Genomic DNA, 20,832 nt, shown 5'->3' on the forward strand with positions numbered 1-20,832 from the left:
GACTTCCTAATTCCCGGCTCCTCTGTAGAAGATTCAAGAGCCAACAGGTTGCTAACATTGGATCTTCTACATTGGCTAGGGTTCACCATAAACTGGGAGAAATTCATCCTGGTAACCAGCTAGTCGTTGACATTCCTGGGTCTCTGCATAAACTCACTAGCCTTGCCGCTCAGTCTACCAGAGAAAAAGATCCTGAACATACAAAACAAGTGTCACCAGATCCTTTCCAACCACATCCCATCAGCCCGCGAGATGGCAAGCCTTGTCAGGACACTGGAGTCGGCTCGCCCGGCTATCTGGCAGGCCCCCCTCCACTACAGGTACCTTCAAATACAGCTCATAAAACCTCTCCAAGCCGCTCAATACAATTACGAGACCCTCATGACCCTCAACATCAATGCACAGACAGAATTTCAATTGTTGCAACGGAATGTAGGAACTGTAAATGGGAGTCCAATCAATCCCCCTGCTCCAGACTTGTACATAATGTCGGACGCGTCCAACGCGGGCTGGGGTGCATGCTGCAGGGGCTCAACTGCAAACTGTCGTTGGTCTCCCTTGGAAGCCGAAAGCCACATAAACATTCTGGAACTAAAAGCTGCTTTTCTTGCCACCAAAGCCTTTCTCAAAGACCAGCAGTCCAACATCTCTCTCTGCCTTCGCATGGACAACACAACCGCCGTTGCCTACATAAACAACAAAGGGGGAACCCGTTCCCCTCAGCTTGTCAGTCTAACTCTAGACCTATGGCAGTGGTGCATTCAAAGGTCAATTCTGATCACTGCTCAACATCTACCAGGCAAACTCAACACCTTGGCGGACAGAGAACCCAGACAGTTTTCCGACTCCAGCGAATGGCAAATAGACCCTCAAATGATTCATCCCTTCATCAGAGGGTGCACCATAGACCTGTTTGCCTCACGCCTAACCGCTCTTCTCCCACAATGTGCCAGCTGGAAACCCGACCCTGGCGCTACCTACACGGTCGCGATGACCCTGGACTGGGCTCCCCTAAAAGGCTACGCCTTTCCACCGGTCAATCTAATTTCAGCAGTCCTGAGAAAGTTATTCCAGGACAAAGCGGATGTGGTCTTAGTGGCGCCAGTGTGGCAGGCACATCCTTGGTGGCCAGCCCTTCTGACTCTCCTAACGGAGAACCCTGTAATGATCCCCAACTCCAAGCACCTCTTACGAGACCCTGCTCTTCCTGAACGTGTTCACCCGATGTACCCCAGGCTCCACCTAGCCGTTTATCACATATCAGGGAAAATCACCAAGCAGAAGGCTTTTCAGAGAACGTTACCAAAATGCTCCTGTCTGCCACTCGCCTATCCACACATAAAACCTACCAGTCATCCTGGGGAATATGGTGTCGCTGGTGTTGTAAACGGAAAGTTAATCCGATTTCAGCATCCCTGAGCGATGTTCTTCTCTTCCTGACTGATCGTTTTAATAATGGCGCTGCTTATCGGTCAATTAATGTGGCTCGGTCGTCCATTTTATGTGGGCATCGAGGCTCCCTAAATCAGCTACCCCAAGCTTTTTTCGCATCCTACCCTCATAGAAGAAGCTTTGCATCATTAGGGAGCTTAAGATCTACGACGACGACGTCGACGAAAACGCCACAAAACAATGATATCATTGGTTAAAAGAGCATAAATAATCGTGCTGCACGTGCAGCACGGATTTTGGCTCATATTTTTGTGGTTCTCTGCATGACGACGACGTGAAATCACTTAATTTTAGGTTTTGACGACAACGTGAGCATGCAACAGAGAATCTTTCATTCTCTGTTTTCAGTCTGAAACCGCTCGTACCAATTTATGTTTAGGATACTTCGCCCACATTGTAGGACGTGAACGAGATGGAATAATCGCGAAAGACTTTTACTAGAGCAAAGTTCTATTTTGAGGTAACGTTTTCGTCGACGTCGCCGTCGTAAATCTTAAGGTTCCTATTAAAGCTACTCGAGAAGTACGCCCCGTACTACCATCGTCCAAGCCAGACCCTTTCTTCATTTCTTATGTCAAGCCTCATAAACCGATCTGGTCACCCGCTCTTAGCCATTGGCTCCGCACAGACTTGACAAATGTAGGTATCGATACAGAAGTGTTTAAGGCGCCCTCAGTTCGAGGTGCATCTACATCTGCAGCCATGAACAACAACGTCCCACTTGAGGACATTATGACGATGGCGGATTGTTCCCGCGTTAGTACCTTTCAAGAGTTTTATTACAAGCCCGTGTTTGAGTCCAATTATGGGCATGCTGTTTTAAAATAACTAGTTTGTCTCACACCCAGTTATGTTAATTCTTCTATTAAAAATTGATGTTGCAGTTCTTTCGTTTTGTGTGATTTTTTCTTTTCATGTTGTCATACCCGACCCCTGTTTAGCACACTACGTGCCCAGGCATTAAACTCTACCTGATGTCTTCTCATATATTTCGAACGGAGTTTGTGTTATATAATTGAAATTATACAAACAAACGAAGTGAGAAATATATGAGAAGACATCTGGTAGAATTCCTCTTATTTGTGCTTCGAACCACTTTTTAACGCCACAAAAGCCTGTCCCTAACAGGGACAGATTAAAAATTAGAAATGACGTAATCCCATGGTGCTTCTGTATGAGCACATGGTCCCATGATCCTCTGCCACGTTTTAACGCTGTGTGGGAAAGCAGAGAATACCTTTTGAGGGGTGGGGACTCATATTTCTCACTTCGTTTGTTTATATAGTTTCAATTATAGTGGCAGGCCGCTTCGAGGCCCTTGTATAATTGGGATTATACTGGCGGGCCGCTTCGCGGCCCTTGTATAATTGGGATTAAATAAGATAACTTTGACACAAGTTTGTTATGAGCATAGTTGAAGGACAACTGACATTGAGTACCTGAGGTCATAAAAGATGACTTGATGTTCAGATGATGTACCATTTCACAATTATATTGAAGGGGATGTCAACCCCAGTAATTGTATGAAGAAATTCCTGAAAAGGAGCACTTTGATTTTTTCTGTGAACATCCCCATGTCAGTTCCAAGGGTTTCAGTAGAATTTCAAGTTGGCCACTGGTTTGACTAGAGTAACCGACTGTTGTCATCGTCAAAATGAATTTTAATCTTTGGTTTGAAAGAATTATTACTAACTAAATTAGTTCAATTTAGGCAACAAAGTAGCCGAATACTCGGAGTGAAGTAGCCGATGCTTTTTGTCAGGTGTCGGTGCTTATTGAAACCACTGAGTCACCAATGAAAAAAGAACCATTTTCTCCAATATACCCGGTTTTTCCACATCAGCTGTGCAATAATAATACTGATGATTATAATAAATATATCTTATTGGACGATTTAGTGTGTAGCATCGTGGGATATTTTTACAGGTCGCATTGCCGTATTTTGACTTGCCCTGCGGGCTCACCAAAATACAAGAGACAAGTAAAAATATCCCATGAAACTACACACTAAATCTCCGAATAAGCTACAATTGTAAACAACCGTCCCTGGGTGGGGAGGTGCGGCGCGGCCCCTCATACCCTGACCCTGTTTAACACAAATATCGCTGATTTTAGTACCGTGTTTGAGACAGAATTCCGATTTTTGATACCCTGTTTAAGACATTTAACCCGAAACCATACCCTGTGTAAGACAATAATAGATAATAATAAAATAATAATAAACATTTTTATATAGCGTACATATCGATAAATCCATGACGCCTCACAGGAAAACACTAAAAAGAATAATTAAATAAAGTAATCAGTAAAACTAGTAAAATTACTGCCCAATTTGAGTTCTTCAAAAAGGTAGTAAATGTCGAAACTCTTTCTTATTTAATCCGTTGGCAATCACAAAACTATTGACAGCTGGATCAACAGAGTAACGAGGTTTAAGTTTAAGACAAAAATTGATAAATCGATACCCTGATTAAGACAAAAAATGATAAATTCGATACCCTGTTTAAGACAAAATTCCCGAAAAACATACCCTGGCTGGCCGCACGTCCCCATTAAGCCCTTATAAGGGAGTACCCTCCCCCCCCCCCCCCCACGGGGACAAACGTCAGCACCTCAACTTGTCAAACCGTTTTTCTACTGTACAAATATCGTGGAATGTTTGTATTCGTTTCTTGCGTTTTATGAAGAGTAACTAATACAGTTGGATAATAATGATAGTAGTAATGAAAGAGAATGAAGCAGTGATAACGTTGACGGCGAGGATGAAGGTTCAATAAAAGAACAGGCATCTAAACCTTATGTTATACTTACAAAAAGTAACGTTGGTCGAAATGATCATTTCTGTTACGAGACTCATTTTAAAGGCACAACTTCAGTTTTTTACTTCTTTACTGTGGCGTGGAACTTCAGCACTCTGCCGTTGTCGGCAGCCAACTCTCTCATCAAACTACTCAAAACTGGCGTTTAAATATGCTCTTGCTGAGCAGTGATTGGTTAATCAATACATTTCCTTTGAAGAATGAAGGACAATAAGTTGACAGCCTCGGCGTATGATTACCTTCCCAGGGTATAGCACCTGAACTATTCAAATAAATGAACGTAGCAAAAACTTACAAGGTTCGCCTGATTCAAGTACTTTCGAGAGTAAGCTTTCGGTGCCAAATGCATCAGTGGCTGCTCAAGGAGCTTGAGAAGTTACACAAACGTGATCCTTAAACTAACAGCAACAAAGGCGGAAAAGCTTGAGGCAAATACTTGCGGTAGATACTTCAGCCTATCTGAATTCGAGGTAATTGAATTGTTTGATAAACTGATAGCAACGGAAACGGAAGTTTCCGCGGTCCTTTACACTAACCGCTAATATAACTAACATTGTAGGTCTTACAAACTTACCACAAGTAGGCGCTAAAACGGTCCTCGTGTTTCCAACATTCGGCTTTCTCCTGATGCATTTTCCCGTGGGAAAGTTACTTAAATTCACTGCTAGGGACGAGGTTGTTTGCGACACTTAGCATGGTTTGCACTACTCTGGGTGCCAGAGGAATTTTTTTTCAAGGTCGGAGAGAACGCTTAGTGATACCAAATGAATGAAAGGTCGAGGACGAAAAAAAATGCCTCTGGTCGCACGACCCCAGAGGTTAACACTTATGGCCATCCGTCGAACTGACATTGGACATTTCCTTACGATTACACGACGCAATATCTCATCTTAATATGACAAGCTTATCGCTGTAAAAAGAATGAAAACAAGCAGAATTAGAGCTTTAGTTTAACATGAAATAGCTTTTCTAAGCAAAGCCGCGCTGATCTACAGTATTTAGGTCTAAAAACCACTTTGAAGACTGTTAGCTCTTACTTGTTTTGCTGGGTACTACTATGTCAATACTCTAAAAAATTCAATTTTCCAGGAGCTTGTCTCGTTAGTCTAGTGGGTATTGGAATATGCAAGGAGAACCCATCGATCCGAGTTTAACTCTTTGGCTCGCCTAATCTGAATGTTCTCTGCACATTGAAATGTTTGTTTCTTTGAAGTAGATTTGAAGTCTGAAGTAGATTGTACTTCTAGTAAGTTAAATAAAGTTTGAGGGACGGCCATGAGTGTTGACCGACTCCAGAACCTCAATCCCATGTCATCAAATTGGGACAGAATTTGCCCTAGTTCGCTGATTGGACACTACGTTCGAGGGAGTTTCTGATTGGACAAGTCGAAAAACCGGTTCTCAACAGCTTTTGCGACAAGCAGCGTTGCGTGACTTCGGCCCGAGAGGAAAAAGCCAAACTGTTTCGACGGTCCGTGTGCTGCTTCAGTGCCTTCACGCACTATAACGGCTTTAACAACGTGAAAATATCCATTTTAATTGTAGTTAAATTCTTTTGCTTATCGATTCGCGCATGAGAGCGCTTGTAGATACTCAAGCTCGTTTGAGAGCGATCGGGAAAATTAACGAAAAGAGTTGAACTCGTCAACATGTGTGGCAACTGTGTCTGGGAACGGAGGACGTACGGACAAACATTGGTATGGAAAGACAAAGTTTCTCGTATTTCGAAGTCTGCAATATAGGCAGTGATCTCTAGCTCTTTGCTATTACAGTATCCTGTTTTAAACACGTTCAACAAAGTTTCGCTCTGAGGGAAAAGAAATTCATCAAAGAAATCAATTTTACGCACCTAAAATCAATACAACATCGTTAAAATTGCTCCAAAATTATTAAAGCCGTTGAACTGTAATCGCAATTTTCAGGAATGTTTGTAAATGATGCGCTTTCTCAGCTTGGCAGCCAAAACTGGTATGACGAGAAATCTGAGTTGTCTCTTCGCATTGAAATGAGTTTCTGGGGTCGTGCAACCAAAGGCTTTTTTTTTTCGTCCTCGACCGTTGATTTGGAATCGCTGAGCATTCTCTCCGACCTTGAAAAAATCCTCTGGCACCAAGGGTAGGTTTGCACGTTTCAATTTCCTATCTTAATTCTTAACGCCGTGCACTTAACATAACTTTTTACTTTTTCTCATGGTCAGAGTCTTTCAATGAGGAAACCTGCCGAGCAAAGTTTCAAGAACATTACATAAAAACATCCAAACTGCGAACGTCTGCTTGGTCCAGGTCGTCTCTTGTACACATTGATCAAGTCTACACCCGACTGTCAGTAACACAAAGGGAAACCACCTCAGCTGGGTCAAAACAGTTCAAGATAGCTCACTACTGTGACCTCTTTACTCCCATCGGTAAAGGCAATCAACCAAAGAGGATTCTTGTGCAAGGAGAGACGGGAATTGGTAAAAGCACTTTTGCGAAGAAGTTGGCAGTGGATTGGGCCCGACTTGATAAGGCGCCGACATTCTTGTCACCAGTGTCGCCTGGCCCTCGTAGTCTCCAGACCCAGGGTACAAGGACTAGTTGCTTTCAGTTTCGTGAGCTTCGTCGGTGGTGGAGAGGAACAATGGGCTTTGAGGTCGAGAATAACGCAAGGACAGAAGATGAACAAACGGCTCTTCTTAGGAAATCAAACACACAGGCAAACGATAAACAAACAACTGTCCTCAGAAAGTTCAAGCTTGTTGTTTTCGTTGACCTCAAGGAAGTGTCCAAATGTCAAAGCCTCAAAGATGTCATTTATAACTCAAGACTTTTTGCCCGTGAAGACAAATGGTTAGTGGAAGATCTTCTGAATTACATCACCAATCATCAAGATGAAGTTCTTCTGTTGCTGGATGGCTATGATGAGTATCACTGTGGACAAGAATCTCAAATCTTTGACATATTCAGTGGAAAAGAATTGAGAGACTGCTGTGTGTTGATAACAAGTCGAATTTCCAAAGCTGGTGAGCTCCAAGAATTCCAAGACCTGCTAGCAGAAATAACAGGATTCAGTGAGGAGGACAAACTGACGTATATAACTCGACAGCTTGGTGACAACAGAAATGCCAGAGATTTGTATGATCACTTGAAAGAAAACAAACTGAGAGACCTTGCAAAAGTTCCCTTACTTTTGCATTTCTTTTGCACGCTATGGAGGAAGGAACAGTCACAAGGCTTTTCGAAGGGCAAAACGAGCTTATATTCAAAGATTGTCCAGCACATTTTAAGCCACAACCAAGAAAAGAACACCCCTCTTCGCTTCAGCAGAGTCGAGGATAATTCAGAGATCCTCAATCAAATCGGTAAGCTGGCTTTACAGTGTCTTTTAAACGATGACCACATCTTCTCGTATGGCAAACTTTCTTCTGAAGTCCTGAGTGAAGAAAGTGTTGCCATTGGTTTACTTCAAGTAACTGAGTGTACAGAAAGCTTGCGACCAACAGAAATGGTTTCTTTTATTCATAAAAGCATACAAGAATTCTTAGCAGCCTGGTACGTGACTCACAAATGTATACCTGATGGAAATCTCGGTTTGATTGAAGAGCACACTCAAACCTTGAAAAGCTGTCGCGAGTTCAAGAACGTTTTGCGATTCATATGTGGACTAAATGATGAAGGAGCAGCGAAAGTGTTTGACCATTTGAAGTCAGTGAGAATAAACGATCCTTCACTTGATATATCAGAAGAGATATTTAATGAAGACCACAAATACAAGCCATTGAGTGACGTTTTTGGTAGACAATATTTCAGTGATTTGGTTTTTTATTGCTTTGAAGATGTACAGTCAAAACAAAAGCTTGCAAAATTTTGCGTTGAATGCTTTGGCGGGATCACAGTTCTCATGGAATCACCTTCTTACCTCGAGTTACTATTTTCCGGTGTGGATTCCTGGACTTTTATTTTTGATCCATTTTACTTTTTTTGTAAATTTATTAAATTTAAAGATGCCCTTGCAACTCTTTACAAGGTGGTAAAAACTCTAAACTTCCTTGATGTCCCAATGAAGATAACTGAGAATTCTGAAAATGTTCTCCTTGGAGTATTTTTGAGAAAGTTCCTCGACGTTGAATGTGAATTGTGTCATTTTTCATCAATCCTTCATATCCACGACGGTGATGTCAGTGTTTATTTCAGAGACTTAGTCCTGGGTTGTGATGTCCATGCCAGACTATTCACTGAGAGTGCACAGGCTGTTGCTTTACCGTGTCAGTCGGTAAGCTTGGTTCCACAAAAGACGTCTCTTCAGTTCTTAAGTACGTTTTGGTGTTTTGGACTTTCTGCAATGAAAGATGTTGGTGCTGTAATCAAAAATTGCACCCATTTGATGAGAATCGTCGTTAACGTTCGACATGCGGAAGACAGTGTTTGCGAATTTTTGCAACAGCTCCCAAACCCTAGCAAGTGCGATTTAAAATTGAATTGTAAACTGATGTCAAAAGGAACTGAAGAACTTGCTGAATTGTTGCCAAGTTTTGAAAACATCACGGAACTTTGTATTTACTTTGATAGGTGCTGTGCTGAGAAAGCAAGCGTGAGGTTGGTTTCCAGCATCACGCACAAGAGCCTCACTGACCTGGCGCTACTTGAAATCCACCTAACTCCAGCTGTTGCTGCAGCGCTCGGTCTTTTGTTCCAGAGATTGTCATCCTTACAACTTCTTTATTTACATGGCACAGGTGATAGTTTGAATGTTGAAGATATGTTGGCTCTTTTTGGCAGAATAGACAAAGACATGCCGTTGAAATCGTTGACGTTTAGCAATGTCAGTGTTAGTGGGAGTCTCACTCCACTAACCAGAAAACTTTGCTTTTTTCCGCATTTGATATCTCTGACCCTTGATTCGTTGGATTTGAATGAAAATGACCTGCGAGATTTGGAAACGTCCTTTAGTGATGTCCCATACTTGCGTGAGCTAAACCTCAGCGGTAACGCATTGGATCACTTGCAAAAACCCCTCGCATCATTCTTAATGAAACTTGATAAAATCGAGTACTTTGTTTGCAGATGTTGCAAATTGTCAAGGAAAACTTTAGGAATTCTTGAAGAAGCACTTCCCCATTTATTCATTTCTTCCGAAAACTCCATTTTTACTGACTGGCCAAGGTGTTGACGTAGTTCCAAATGCTGTGCTACAAGCAAGCAAAGTTTTGACTATTTGAATTGATGATGATTTGGTTTCCTTGCGTTTCAACTGCTACAATTGTCCATTAGTCATTTTGTCACCAAGAAAGTGTCTGGCGATCCAATTTCCACACGAGGGTGTAACGTACCTTATTACATGAAATTTTGGCGACACGTAAATTAAGCGATTTTGAAAAATCAGGATTTAGCGACACCTTAATTTAGCGATTTTTCGTAAATTTTGGAACATAAGTCACTTAATTTTTGCGATTTTGCAAGCTGCAACTTTCTGGCGAATTAAGGTATTCAAAACTTTTGCGACGACAATAGAACATTAAAATTATTAATCGTTTGTGCCATGATGTAGTTACTTGGCGATTCATATCACAAGTGACCACATCGTGAGACAAACGATAATACCTTGATTATTATTATTGTACTTTACCACGATGAACAAACACAATTTTTCTTACGAAATAGAAAATTTATTTCATAAAATCATAAACGTCAATGGGTTCATTAAAAAAAATCATAAAAAAAATCATACAACGTTATAAAACGTAACGAAACAAATAAAACCGCAACTATAATGTCATCTTCAGCGTCATGCTGTCCTCACTCATATTTACATTGTTACACAGAGTCAATGCTCCTTTTACGAGTACCTAGCCATTAACTTTCTAAAAACACCGATCAAGACAGGTCGATCTCTTCAAATCGATCAACAGGTGGTAGTGGTTCAGTTGTCGCTGTTGGCAATTTCCTTGACTCCCGCTTTCTCCCATCCCTTGAGGATACATTTCCTTCCTGGAGACTGGTGTAAGCCGACTAACATTTTCTCTTATTGCAGCAACTGCGTACCAGTCGTGCGGATTCATTTAGTCTAGGATTCCACAGCTCTTTATAAACGTGGAAACCGCCTAGTCCACATGGGAAAGCGAGATTTAATGCGAGCGAAGAATCCATTTCAGTTGTGAAGCTGAAATGTATTCAGTAGACATCCGATACACGTCATAATCGACCGTAAAATAGCGTGATCGTGTGAAACGGACCAGATGGGGTAATTTCCCATTGTTGTCACTTTAATTTAGCGACGATTTAAATTTAGCGACACTTAATTTTGGCACATTTTAATTTAGCGATATTTTGAAAAATCGCTGAATTCGCTAAATTAAAGTGTCGCCAAAATTTCATGTAATAAGGAGCGCCGGTCAGAATAGTGTTACCATTCAAGGATCAGAGATCACGGGCCAATTCCGCGCGAAGACAACTTGGGGAACTGGGGGCCGTTTCTCGAAAGACCCGGTAAGTCACCCGGTAATTACCCGATAAGTTTTCGGGTGTTTCTCGAATCTCCCGTTAATTTCGATCCCGTTATTTTCCCCGATAACTTGCCCGTTAACTTACGGGAGCTTAGGAGCTCCCGTTACTCTCCCGTTAAAGTTTACGGGTAGCATCATTTTGCTGCATCAAAACAAAATGGCTGCCGAAGACGGACTTTTGTTACGCAGTTTGTCGGCCAAGAACATACCAATGGAGGCCTGTACTGAATCATATGACCGAAACGGAAGTCGTTGAGAGGCATAGGTTGTCAACAGGAAGATTAAATTGGTTGATTGAACGGTGTATTGTAAAGAAGATCGATCTACAGAGACAGCAATTCGCGGAGACTCAGGTATACCAATACAGGTCAAGACGTACCCACCCCGGGGGGGGTACTCGATGTATCCCTGGTTGGGGAGGTGCGGCGCGGCCCCTCATACCCTGACCCTGTTTAAGACAAATATCGCTGATTTTCCTACCCATTTTAAGACGGAATTCCGATTTTTGATACCCTGTTTAAGACATTTGACCCAGTTTAAGACAAAAATTGATAAATCGATACCCTGATTAAGACAGAAAATGATAAATTCGATACCCTGTTCAAGACAAAAATCCCGAAAAACATACCCTGGCTGGCCGCACGTCCCCATTAAGCCCTTATAAGGGGGGCCCCCCCCCCCCCCCGGGGTACCCACCTACTTTCGGTGCCGCAAAACTACAGATGTTAATATATTAAACTTCGATGGAATCGGCAATAAAGCAAGCCTTGACTTAAAGACGGACTGCGGTTTGTTTTGGCGTGAGTCTACTTTTTTTCACATTATAAATTCGCAGCACCCAGAGTCTTAATAGGGAACAACTAGCTGCAGCATTTCCAGCAAAAAACAAATGGCATGTTGTTTAAAAAAAACATACAAATAAATAAATAAATGGGATGCAAAAGCTACTGGCAGGGAAAATTTGGAAAGGAGAAGCGATCGACCATCACGTGATATTGAGCAAAAAACAAAACACACCCAGCGAAATGCTGCATGTTTGTCTGAAACGGCAAAGAGGAAATTGTCTCCTTGTGTAAGAATAAAACATGTTTGTGTTCGAGAAAAAAAGGAATTATTATATGGACTCAAACTCGACAAAACCCGTAAATTAATGCTCATCAAACCACGAACTTCTTTGCGTACGTTGTTCCCACGGCGGTCCGCTTTATCTCTGTTTTGTTTTGGTGGTGTTCAAGTGTGACAATAAATCTTTCAAGCAAATGTTACCGTATTTTACCCTATAGCTGGCTTTCCCAGAGTGACTGGAGCAATTATTGATGGCTCTCTCATTCCTATCTGGCGCCCAGACAGTGATGAACATCTCTCTGTTTGCCACAAGGGTTTTCATGCTATTAATGTGATGACAGTGTGCAATGCTCACCTGTCATCTACAAATTTTGTTTGCATATGGCATGGCTCTGTACATGATTCAACTATTTTTAATGCCAGCTACTTGCAAGCATGTATGGAGGGTGGAGGAGGTGGGAATGGGTGGCTCCTGGGAGACTGTGGGTATGCAATCAAACAGGTACAGGTACCAGAAGGTCCATACAAAAATGAAGAACACCACTGAGAGGACCTTTGGGCTGTGGAAGACAAGATTTCCCTCCTTGATTACTCTGGTGGGCAGTGCAAAGCAGCAAATTTCTGCCTGGCCTCCATTACTCAATAGCTTCTACATAACTTAAGCCCAACTTAACTCAAAATATTTTCTTTTGTTTAAGATAAATCTCAACACCAGAGAGATATTTGCAAAGCTAATGAGAGGCATGAGTTAATTTCAACTATAACGGAACAAACTGTTTTGAACATTTTTGCAATGCAGAGCAGTTTGGTAGGGATCACCTCGGTTAACGACTTGATTATTGCTTCTTGGTAGCTAGGCCTTGAAATTGACAAAACATGGAGAGAGTTTTGTTAAATTTACTGTGCATTGAAACCAATTCTCAAGGAGAACATGGAAAAATGTATTTGCCATAGATGGAAAGATTCAACTTTGCAGTGAAAAACACTTCGAGTGAGGTGCACCTTAACAGTAACATTAATTTTATTGGGTCACTTCGTCCAAAAGCTACTCAACAGTCATCAGCTGCAGGTAAGTTCATTTTAAATGACACTGCTAAAAAGGGAAACAGTAAGGGGGCTTTCATTTATTGAGGTATAATGTTGGATAAAGATTGGGGTTATGTGATCGTTGCCATTACTATAGAGGGGGGTTGGGAAATGTTTGAAGGACTTTCCAAGTAATTTTGCCAACCACCCCCCCTTCCTATGAGCTAATAAATGAAACCCCCCTGATAATACAAGCAAAATAGTATTGCATCTATGTTAAAAGCAACAACAAAAAAACAACAAAATTGCCCAAGACATGGAGCATTCATAAAAATAAAACTACTAATAAAATTAATCACTCAATTGCTTCATTTCCATTGGTCGAGTGTTAGAATGTAACACGAAGTGATTCTAGAATACCCGGCCAGTATTGTATTCTTGCAGTAGTGCCCTTTGAAGAACTAGGCATATTAATAACAGACGCTATTCCTATGCAAATTAAGTAGATGGTTATTCTAGAATCTAGCCAGTCTTGTTTATGATCAACAGGACATCTGTCTCAAAAGACATGAAAATGACGACAACAAAATCAATCTTTTCTTAAGACCGCAAATTTACCACCAGATCACCTGGACTCATCATGGCTTAACAAAACCCTGTTCATCAAATGTGTCACTTTTTAGTTCCAATTTCCCCATTTTTAGCTTGTAAGATGCTATCACAGTTTGAATTACTGACGACACATTTAATTCAGCATTTAAGGTGATTCCCTTGAAATTGTTCTACTATCAAACTTTTTTGGAAACTTGGCACAATTAACATTCATGATATGAACATTAAAAAAATGCAATAAAAAAATGGGGTCACCGTGCTTGTTTACGCGTCAGCAGGCTCTTAAAATGGGGTATTTTTACCGGTTTCGCGTTAAAAATTCGAATGACCTTCATACAGAATTAAGTCTTGGTTACTTCAAAGACACAAAATGTTATTTTGAAAATAAAGCTTCTTTTATTTACATAAGCAGTAATGCTTCATTTACGCCGACTTTGATTTCCTGGTTGTGGGAATAGTGCACTTTTTGGGACGTTCCGTGGTTAGCTTGAAGTCCTCGTCTTGGGAAAAATACACCAAGTACGGAACTGTTTTCCAAAAAAAATTCATGTTCTACTATCAAACTTTTTTTCTTTCTCAAATATGTTCTTTATTAGACTGTTCTTAGCAAATACCTGAAAAAAAAATCGGGGGTCACCGTGCTCGTTTGAGAGAAAAAGGAGCATTTATTTCGCTATCGGGTTTAGTTTGAGGGAAATCTCTTACGTTTTGTATGCGCACGTGCTCATGTGCGCGCGCTAATGACGCGAAAATCGTGCGCAGTAGGGATGCGCAATGCAATACTAAGGAATTACCTTAAGTCATTATTGCCGCATGAAAACAATCAGGTTTAAGGGGGGTGGCTCTTAACTACCAAACTGTTGCTATGGACCCCTTCAAATAATCATTTCTTGAGTCTCTTTAACTCTGCAGTTACCATTTTTTGTCAAGAGTGTTCTATTTAACATTTCTTCTACTGATTTGACTGACAACCATATTTGGTTAATCACATGGCCAAAACAGAAAATGCCTAACAACTCAAGGATCAGAGATCGCGGGCCAATTCCGCGGGAAGACAACTTGGGGAACTAGGCTGCAAAATTGGACTTGATATTTCCCCGTGTATACAAGTCGTACGATCGGGCACGAGATCAACCAAAAGGAAAAGAAGCTGCTTATCATTAACTAGCAACGCGTTGTTTACTACTACAAGTGCATGTGGTTTGTGTGATACAAACTATGTCGGGTATACGTGCCGACACCTCTATCAGCGCGTTGAGGAAGACAAAGGATCGTCTTCAATCGGGAATCACATTCTGCGTTCGCAGGCCACATGGAACAGTCCCAAGTGACATATATCGTGATTTTAAGATCTCAAGAAAGTGCTAAAGTAAATTCGACAGCCTGATCTACGAAATGCTCTTTATAAAGGAGCTTAAGCTAACTTTGAACAAACAGTCAGATGTAATTCGCGCAATGTTATTTATATAGTTTTCTATAATATTTAATTATTTCAGCACTTACATTTCAGTGCTTGTATTTATTTAAATATTTTATCGGTGGACATTCTCACGCATTAATTTCTGCTTATATTTGTATATTTCATTCGCTTTTTTTACAACTTGAAAGTGATCTCAGGGAGATCGAAAGGTCGTTTTTGATCGCTAGTTTTTATTCTGAAATTTATTGATAATTTTTTTTAAAAAATTACGAAGAAGAACCAGAGTGCAGCTGAAATCAACGGATCTGTCAATTACCGGTTTAGATCGCGCAGACCTCTTCAGGACGTCTAACAAGATATAAAGCGGCAGAAATTGCTTTAAAACAGTTTAAGGTAAATCGTAAACCTTTAAAATACACCTTTACTCCATTATACCGAATGAAGAGGACTTTCGCATTTCCTACTTTTAGTGCCAGAGATGATGGCAATGAAAAAAGTGAAAATTTGTTTCCAGAAGCGCAAAAATCTTTGTAGATAAAAATTTTTCAGTCTCTCCAGAAAAGTACTCAATAGTTCCCCACGTAAGCAACCAAGCTGCCTTGAAGACATGGGATTCGAAGGTTAGAAACTTAGAAACTTTTAGCATGCATGCGTTCTCGTCCGTTTCCTTGGTTATTATCAGAAGCTGGTGTGCTTCTGTTATTATTGATCTCATTTAACCACCACGGAAGAAAACATATGGTTCCATGTTTGATGTAGTAATGTTGATTAGGAATGTTTCAACGTGACAGTGGAACCCTCAAATCAGCTGCAATGAAATTTATCAAAAGTACGAACTACCAGGCTTTGGGTCTCTGTCAAATGCGTTGATAAAAGTGTTACTTTTGAAATGAAACCAATTTTTTTTGCTCCAAAAAAAAGAAAAGCCATGTTGGTGTATCATTACAATTATTTTGTTGAAAGGACTCAGAAGTTGGCTGAAGGCATTTATCACAAATATAATAAGTTACCAGTAAAGATAATTTTTACCAAAGATGACTCTAAAAGACAAATCAACAGATATTTTATATTTGGTGACTTTTTTGTGGATAATGAAAAAGAAAGGGAGTGAGAGATCACTGCCATTTCACAGAAATTTGTGCATGGAGGAATGGCACCCAATGCTTGCATGCAACTTTTTCTACTGAAAGCCAAAGGTATTTCCCTTCACAACCTCTCCGGTTATTATTCACCTCTTTTTATAAAAACTGGCTAGTTTTAAGTATTTTTATTTTGAAGAGGAGACTGGAAGGTTTTGGAGCCCATCATCAAACTGTAACCGGTTTAAAGTGCGTGCTTAGACTTAAATACTGTTCATCAGCGCTATTTGAAATGGGTGGTTAGATCAGCGCCTTTTTGTTTTGCCTCGATCTTGTGTTGTATGACGCAGAAATAATGCACTTTTCGTGGCATGGTAACTAGCGCATGCCCAGGGGTGATAAGATGCAAAGACGCCCAGTTACTGCCACTTTCTTCACGGAGATAATAGACCTTTCACGGTTTCTGACGGTTGGGGACAAACGCGGTTTAAATTACTGTGAATGTATGGCATTTTGGCCGAATTCAAACCTCTATAGCTCCGCTGCAAAAAGGCAGATTTCTAAAATTTTGATATATTTTTAGTCTTTTTGTTAATATCCTTCACGCGACGGAAAATTAGATCATTGCACAAGGCACAAGGTCTGAAAATTGGATATTAGAAATCGCCTAATGTCGCTTCGAATTTTGAGGGAATTTGCTTAATTTTATTCACAAGGGTTTATATGAAATTTACAAATTTCATTTACGGTCGTTATAGCTGGATTCTGATTCTCATACTTCACGAAAATAATGTCAATAGAAGTGCTTTTTGAGAGGTATTATCGTCAAAGGAACTAAAGAGGGTTTTTTTTCTTTTCGTCCACCAACTCTGCGGCGATAATATAACGTGAAAACCACCCACATCACAAAACATAGGCAATCAACGTACAACATACTGCCAAATCGATGTCCCGCAAGTTGTATGACAACTGCACAGCGCAGACTGCAGACTGCCCACAAATAGCGCTGATAAACAGTATTAGAGTCCAAGTACTCATTTTAAAACGGTTATCTTTCAATAACTGCGAGTTAGGATTAGTCTGCAGTCTGCAATTGTCAGACACCGTGTCCCGTAGACTGTAGAGCACAAGTATTGTGAGACCAATTCGGCCTCATTGGCAGAGTGGGGTAAGGAATACGTAATAACCGTGGACTGTGTAAGCTTATTTTATATTTGATAGTGTCGGATACAGTGGTAAAGCCGTATTTGTACACAACTCGCATTTAGCAAAGGCTAACACAGGCGAGTTGTACCCACATAACGTAAAGTAGGGTAGGGAACACTCACTTATAATGACTCCTACGTTCCTGACCAACGACTCATAGAATTCTAATCAAACTTCACCTTACAGGTAAGCCTCGTTTAATTTTTAAAATTATATTTCGTCATTGGTCTACGTCACTACGAAGTCACGTGAGACTTTAAAGCAGTCTGGTCATGAAACAATTGCAATTCAAAACATAATAGCATTTTATTTAGAAACTGTGAGATACAACTTGTTCCGAAAAATTCTTATTACAACTTAAAGGTTTGTTGTAAAACTTCCGAAAAGTACTCTCTTGCGCATCCTGCAACCTTCATTATAGTGTACAATGACGTGTTGTTAGCATATGCTGCTGATGTAGATGCAGCACGAGTACTGTGTGCTCCAAAAAACATACATTTCCTACCTGATCTTGAAAGAAAAAACTTTTCTTTACCACAATTGCTTGAAATCTCGCAATCTGATTGGCTAATTTGCCGTTGTCGATAAGAGTCCAGACAACGCTGCTCGCGTCATGCTTGCGTCAATTTGTCACGCAATGTAATAGCCAGTCAGGAACCCTCATTTTGGGAAATAAACCAATCATATTGCGAGAAAGTTATAGACAACGCTTGCTCTTTCTTTGAGTTATGATTTTGGTCACGCTCTGAAATAAAAACTTTCTTTGGCGTTGAATATTGTGGTATTTATATTTATGTTGTGGACTCACTCGGCAACGGCTCGTGAGTCCACAACATTTTGACCACTGTGATGACGAATATCGTTGTCGATAAGAGTACAGACAACGCTGAACCACTTTCGATTTGTTAAATCCATCTACTAACCACAACTAAACACAATTGGTTTAAGCCACAGCTGATCCTCACCATTACGCACACCTTCTGTTTTCTTAAGGTGTTGTTTAAGGAATTTAACAACACACAAGGCACTATCCGGAGAGTATGGTTTAAAAACTAGTGGTTCCTGGTGCTTTCCAGTATTAAAGATTTGGTTTTATCAACGGAGTTGATAATGTAAATTGGCCACCGTACAGAGATTCTAAAAGCTGACGTTTCGAGCGTTAGCCCTTCGTCAGAGCGAATCGAGGGATTATGGGTTACGTGTAGTTTTTATAGTAGAGTAGGAGCTACGCTATTGGTGGTAACATGGCAACGTGAAAAATAGGAATATATTAGTTAAATGAAAAGCGTTCGTTAATACCGTGAGGATTAAGGGTGCCGATTTGAAAGATGAATTTTTGTTCCAGATTCTTGCGGCTTTCCGTCGTACCTAGATGTAGGGAAAGGCCGCAGATAGCCATGTGTTTTTTGGAGTGGTTAGGCAGATTAAAATGGCGAGTGACTGGCTTGGATGCATCCTTGTCATTCTTCTCAACATCGCGAAGGTGTTCGCGGAATCGGTCACCTAGTCGTCTACCTGTCTCACCAATGTATAATTTATTGCATAACGTGCAGCTTATGCAATAAATGACATTTGCGGAGGTACATGTGAAACGATCGGTGATCTTAACAGTCAAGCACATTAACCATGAGGCCACCATGCCTCCACATCAGACATTAAAGAATGTAGTATAATTAACCAAATGCAACATAGGAGCATTTATTTGAATGATTATGCATTATTACATGATCAGTTTAAAAAAACCTTCTGCCATCTTTTCAGCCAATCAGAAGCATTTTAACCAGTACTAATCTTAACAGGTCACCAAAACCTTTCTCGCACTTTGCATCACCTATATATATACAAGTTTATTTGATTGCTTCATTTGATAGTCTGTGCTCATTGCGATTGACCAGAGTTCTTACTCTGGTTTTAGTTTTACAATGCATCATTGAGCCCCCCCCACCCTTCCAACCAATACACATTAAGAAGTAGAATAACTAAGTAATTTCATATGCATATAAAGAGTATTTTCTTCCATTTTACACTTAGTCTGGTGAACATTAAAATTCAACAACACATCTTTGGATAAACTCATTCCCAGTATTATTCTGTAGATGTCATTTGATAAAGAGAACAATGCAACAGGTCATTTTGGCAAACATAGTTTACTGGAATTAAGTGGTGCTCAAGGTTAGACAATGGTAAATCAAAGCCTAACAATTCATGCAAAAACTTGGTGCAAGGAAATCAGTTTTGTAGTTTGTGGGCTGCAAATAGGATATACTTACATAACAGTCAAACTTTTTTCCCAGGTTAATACAATAAATAATAAATTAACAATTGAAATAATTATTTGTTTTCTTATAGTAATTCTGTAGTTTGAAAAAAACATAAGTATTTACCCCCCACCACCAAAAAGGTTGCTTAAAATTTATGGGCATGAAGAACATCCACTAGCCCAACTGAAAAATTAACAACAATATACAGTAGCTACAGTACAGGCTACAGTATGTAGCCTTGGGTTATCAGGCAATAATTTCATTTGATTAAGGAACTGAGTGAAAATGTGGTTCAGCAAGGAATAGACCATATTCGTATTCTCGGTATTGGACTGGAACTAGCTTGCAATGTAGGCTAATACAGGGGAATCTTTTCACATGCAAATACTTTTTAATATATTCCCCTGCATAAGCCTTCATTGCAAGCTAGTTCCAGTCCAATACTGAGAATACGAATATGGTCTATTGAAAATGGGTTTCCAGATTGTTGCTAATTATTTATACATTTTCCTATTACAGTATCAGCCAGAAATAGGTTATAGAACATCACCTATACAACGTAAGTTTTTGCAAAAATTAGATTCTCTTTGCACCTAAGTTTTTAATTGAATCCAAAGCCTAATAATCATATAAATTTTCATACCTGTAGATCCAAAAAGGGTCAATTACAAGGGTGTGTAGTCCTGTTTTTAGATCATTAGAGTATATTTTTAAGTCATTTAAAACTGTATACTGCATGTGTATAATTAACTTAAGACTCAATTTAATAAATTCTGCTAATTAGACTTAATAAAAAGCGATGCCTGTGAATTAAGGAAATCATTCAATCAATCGATAATTTAATTTCAGTCAGACTAATTAAAATAAGCTTATATAGAGTAAATTACTTCATGTTCACATAGCAAGTTGGAGTATGTGACTCGATCATGTTGCTTGAATAAGCTTAGTAATATGAGGCCACAAAGAGTTTTTCACTCCGTACTTCAGAGCAGCTGAGTTTTTCTCTTTGATGTTCAATCTGATTTCAATGACAGTTAAATAAAGTGAGTACGAAAGTGGAATAAACTTACAAATGCTCACAACTTTGTATTGAGATACTTTTTTGGATTTTTGTACACGTACTTTTATAGCGCAAAAGTCCTGCTCCAGAATTAAAACGTCCGTAAAAATATTTCATCTTACTGCGAAGCCACCACTGCCTCGTGTAGAAACTTAAAGCGTTCTTTCACCGGTGTTTTGCTTCCTACGCGATGCTTCGCCGTTATTTTGTTTTGGTCTTTCTCAAAATGTCACGTGATAAAGATCTCCAAGATTTTTGGAGATTTTGTACCACGTGAGTTCAGCGTTGGCCAGGGTCTTCTCCAGACGAGCCGCCATTTTGAAAATCGCAGAGGAGAAGGCCCTGGGGACG

At 40.1% G+C, this 20,832-nt stretch overlaps 1 protein-coding gene across 3 annotated transcripts in view; it reads left to right on the plus strand.

Moving 5' to 3' along the window:
- The window catches only part of LOC137983140 (NLR family CARD domain-containing protein 4-like), a 19,673-nt gene extending 8,168 nt beyond the window's left edge, over window positions 1-11,505 (plus strand). For all 3 annotated transcript variants that reach the window (XM_068830319.1, XM_068830320.1, XM_068830318.1), the window contains one exon: window positions 6,469-11,505. In XM_068830319.1, the coding sequence (XP_068686420.1) occupies window positions 6,469-9,419 (2,951 nt within the window). In that variant the 3' untranslated portion in view covers window positions 9,420-11,505. The remainder of the gene's footprint in view (window positions 1-6,468) is intronic.
- The last annotated feature ends 9,327 nt before the right edge of the window (window positions 11,506-20,832 follow it).

Source organism: Montipora foliosa, chromosome 13, assembly GCF_036669935.1.
Source record: "Montipora foliosa isolate CH-2021 chromosome 13, ASM3666993v2, whole genome shotgun sequence".
Classification (NCBI taxonomy): Eukaryota; Metazoa; Cnidaria; class Anthozoa; order Scleractinia; family Acroporidae; genus Montipora; species Montipora foliosa.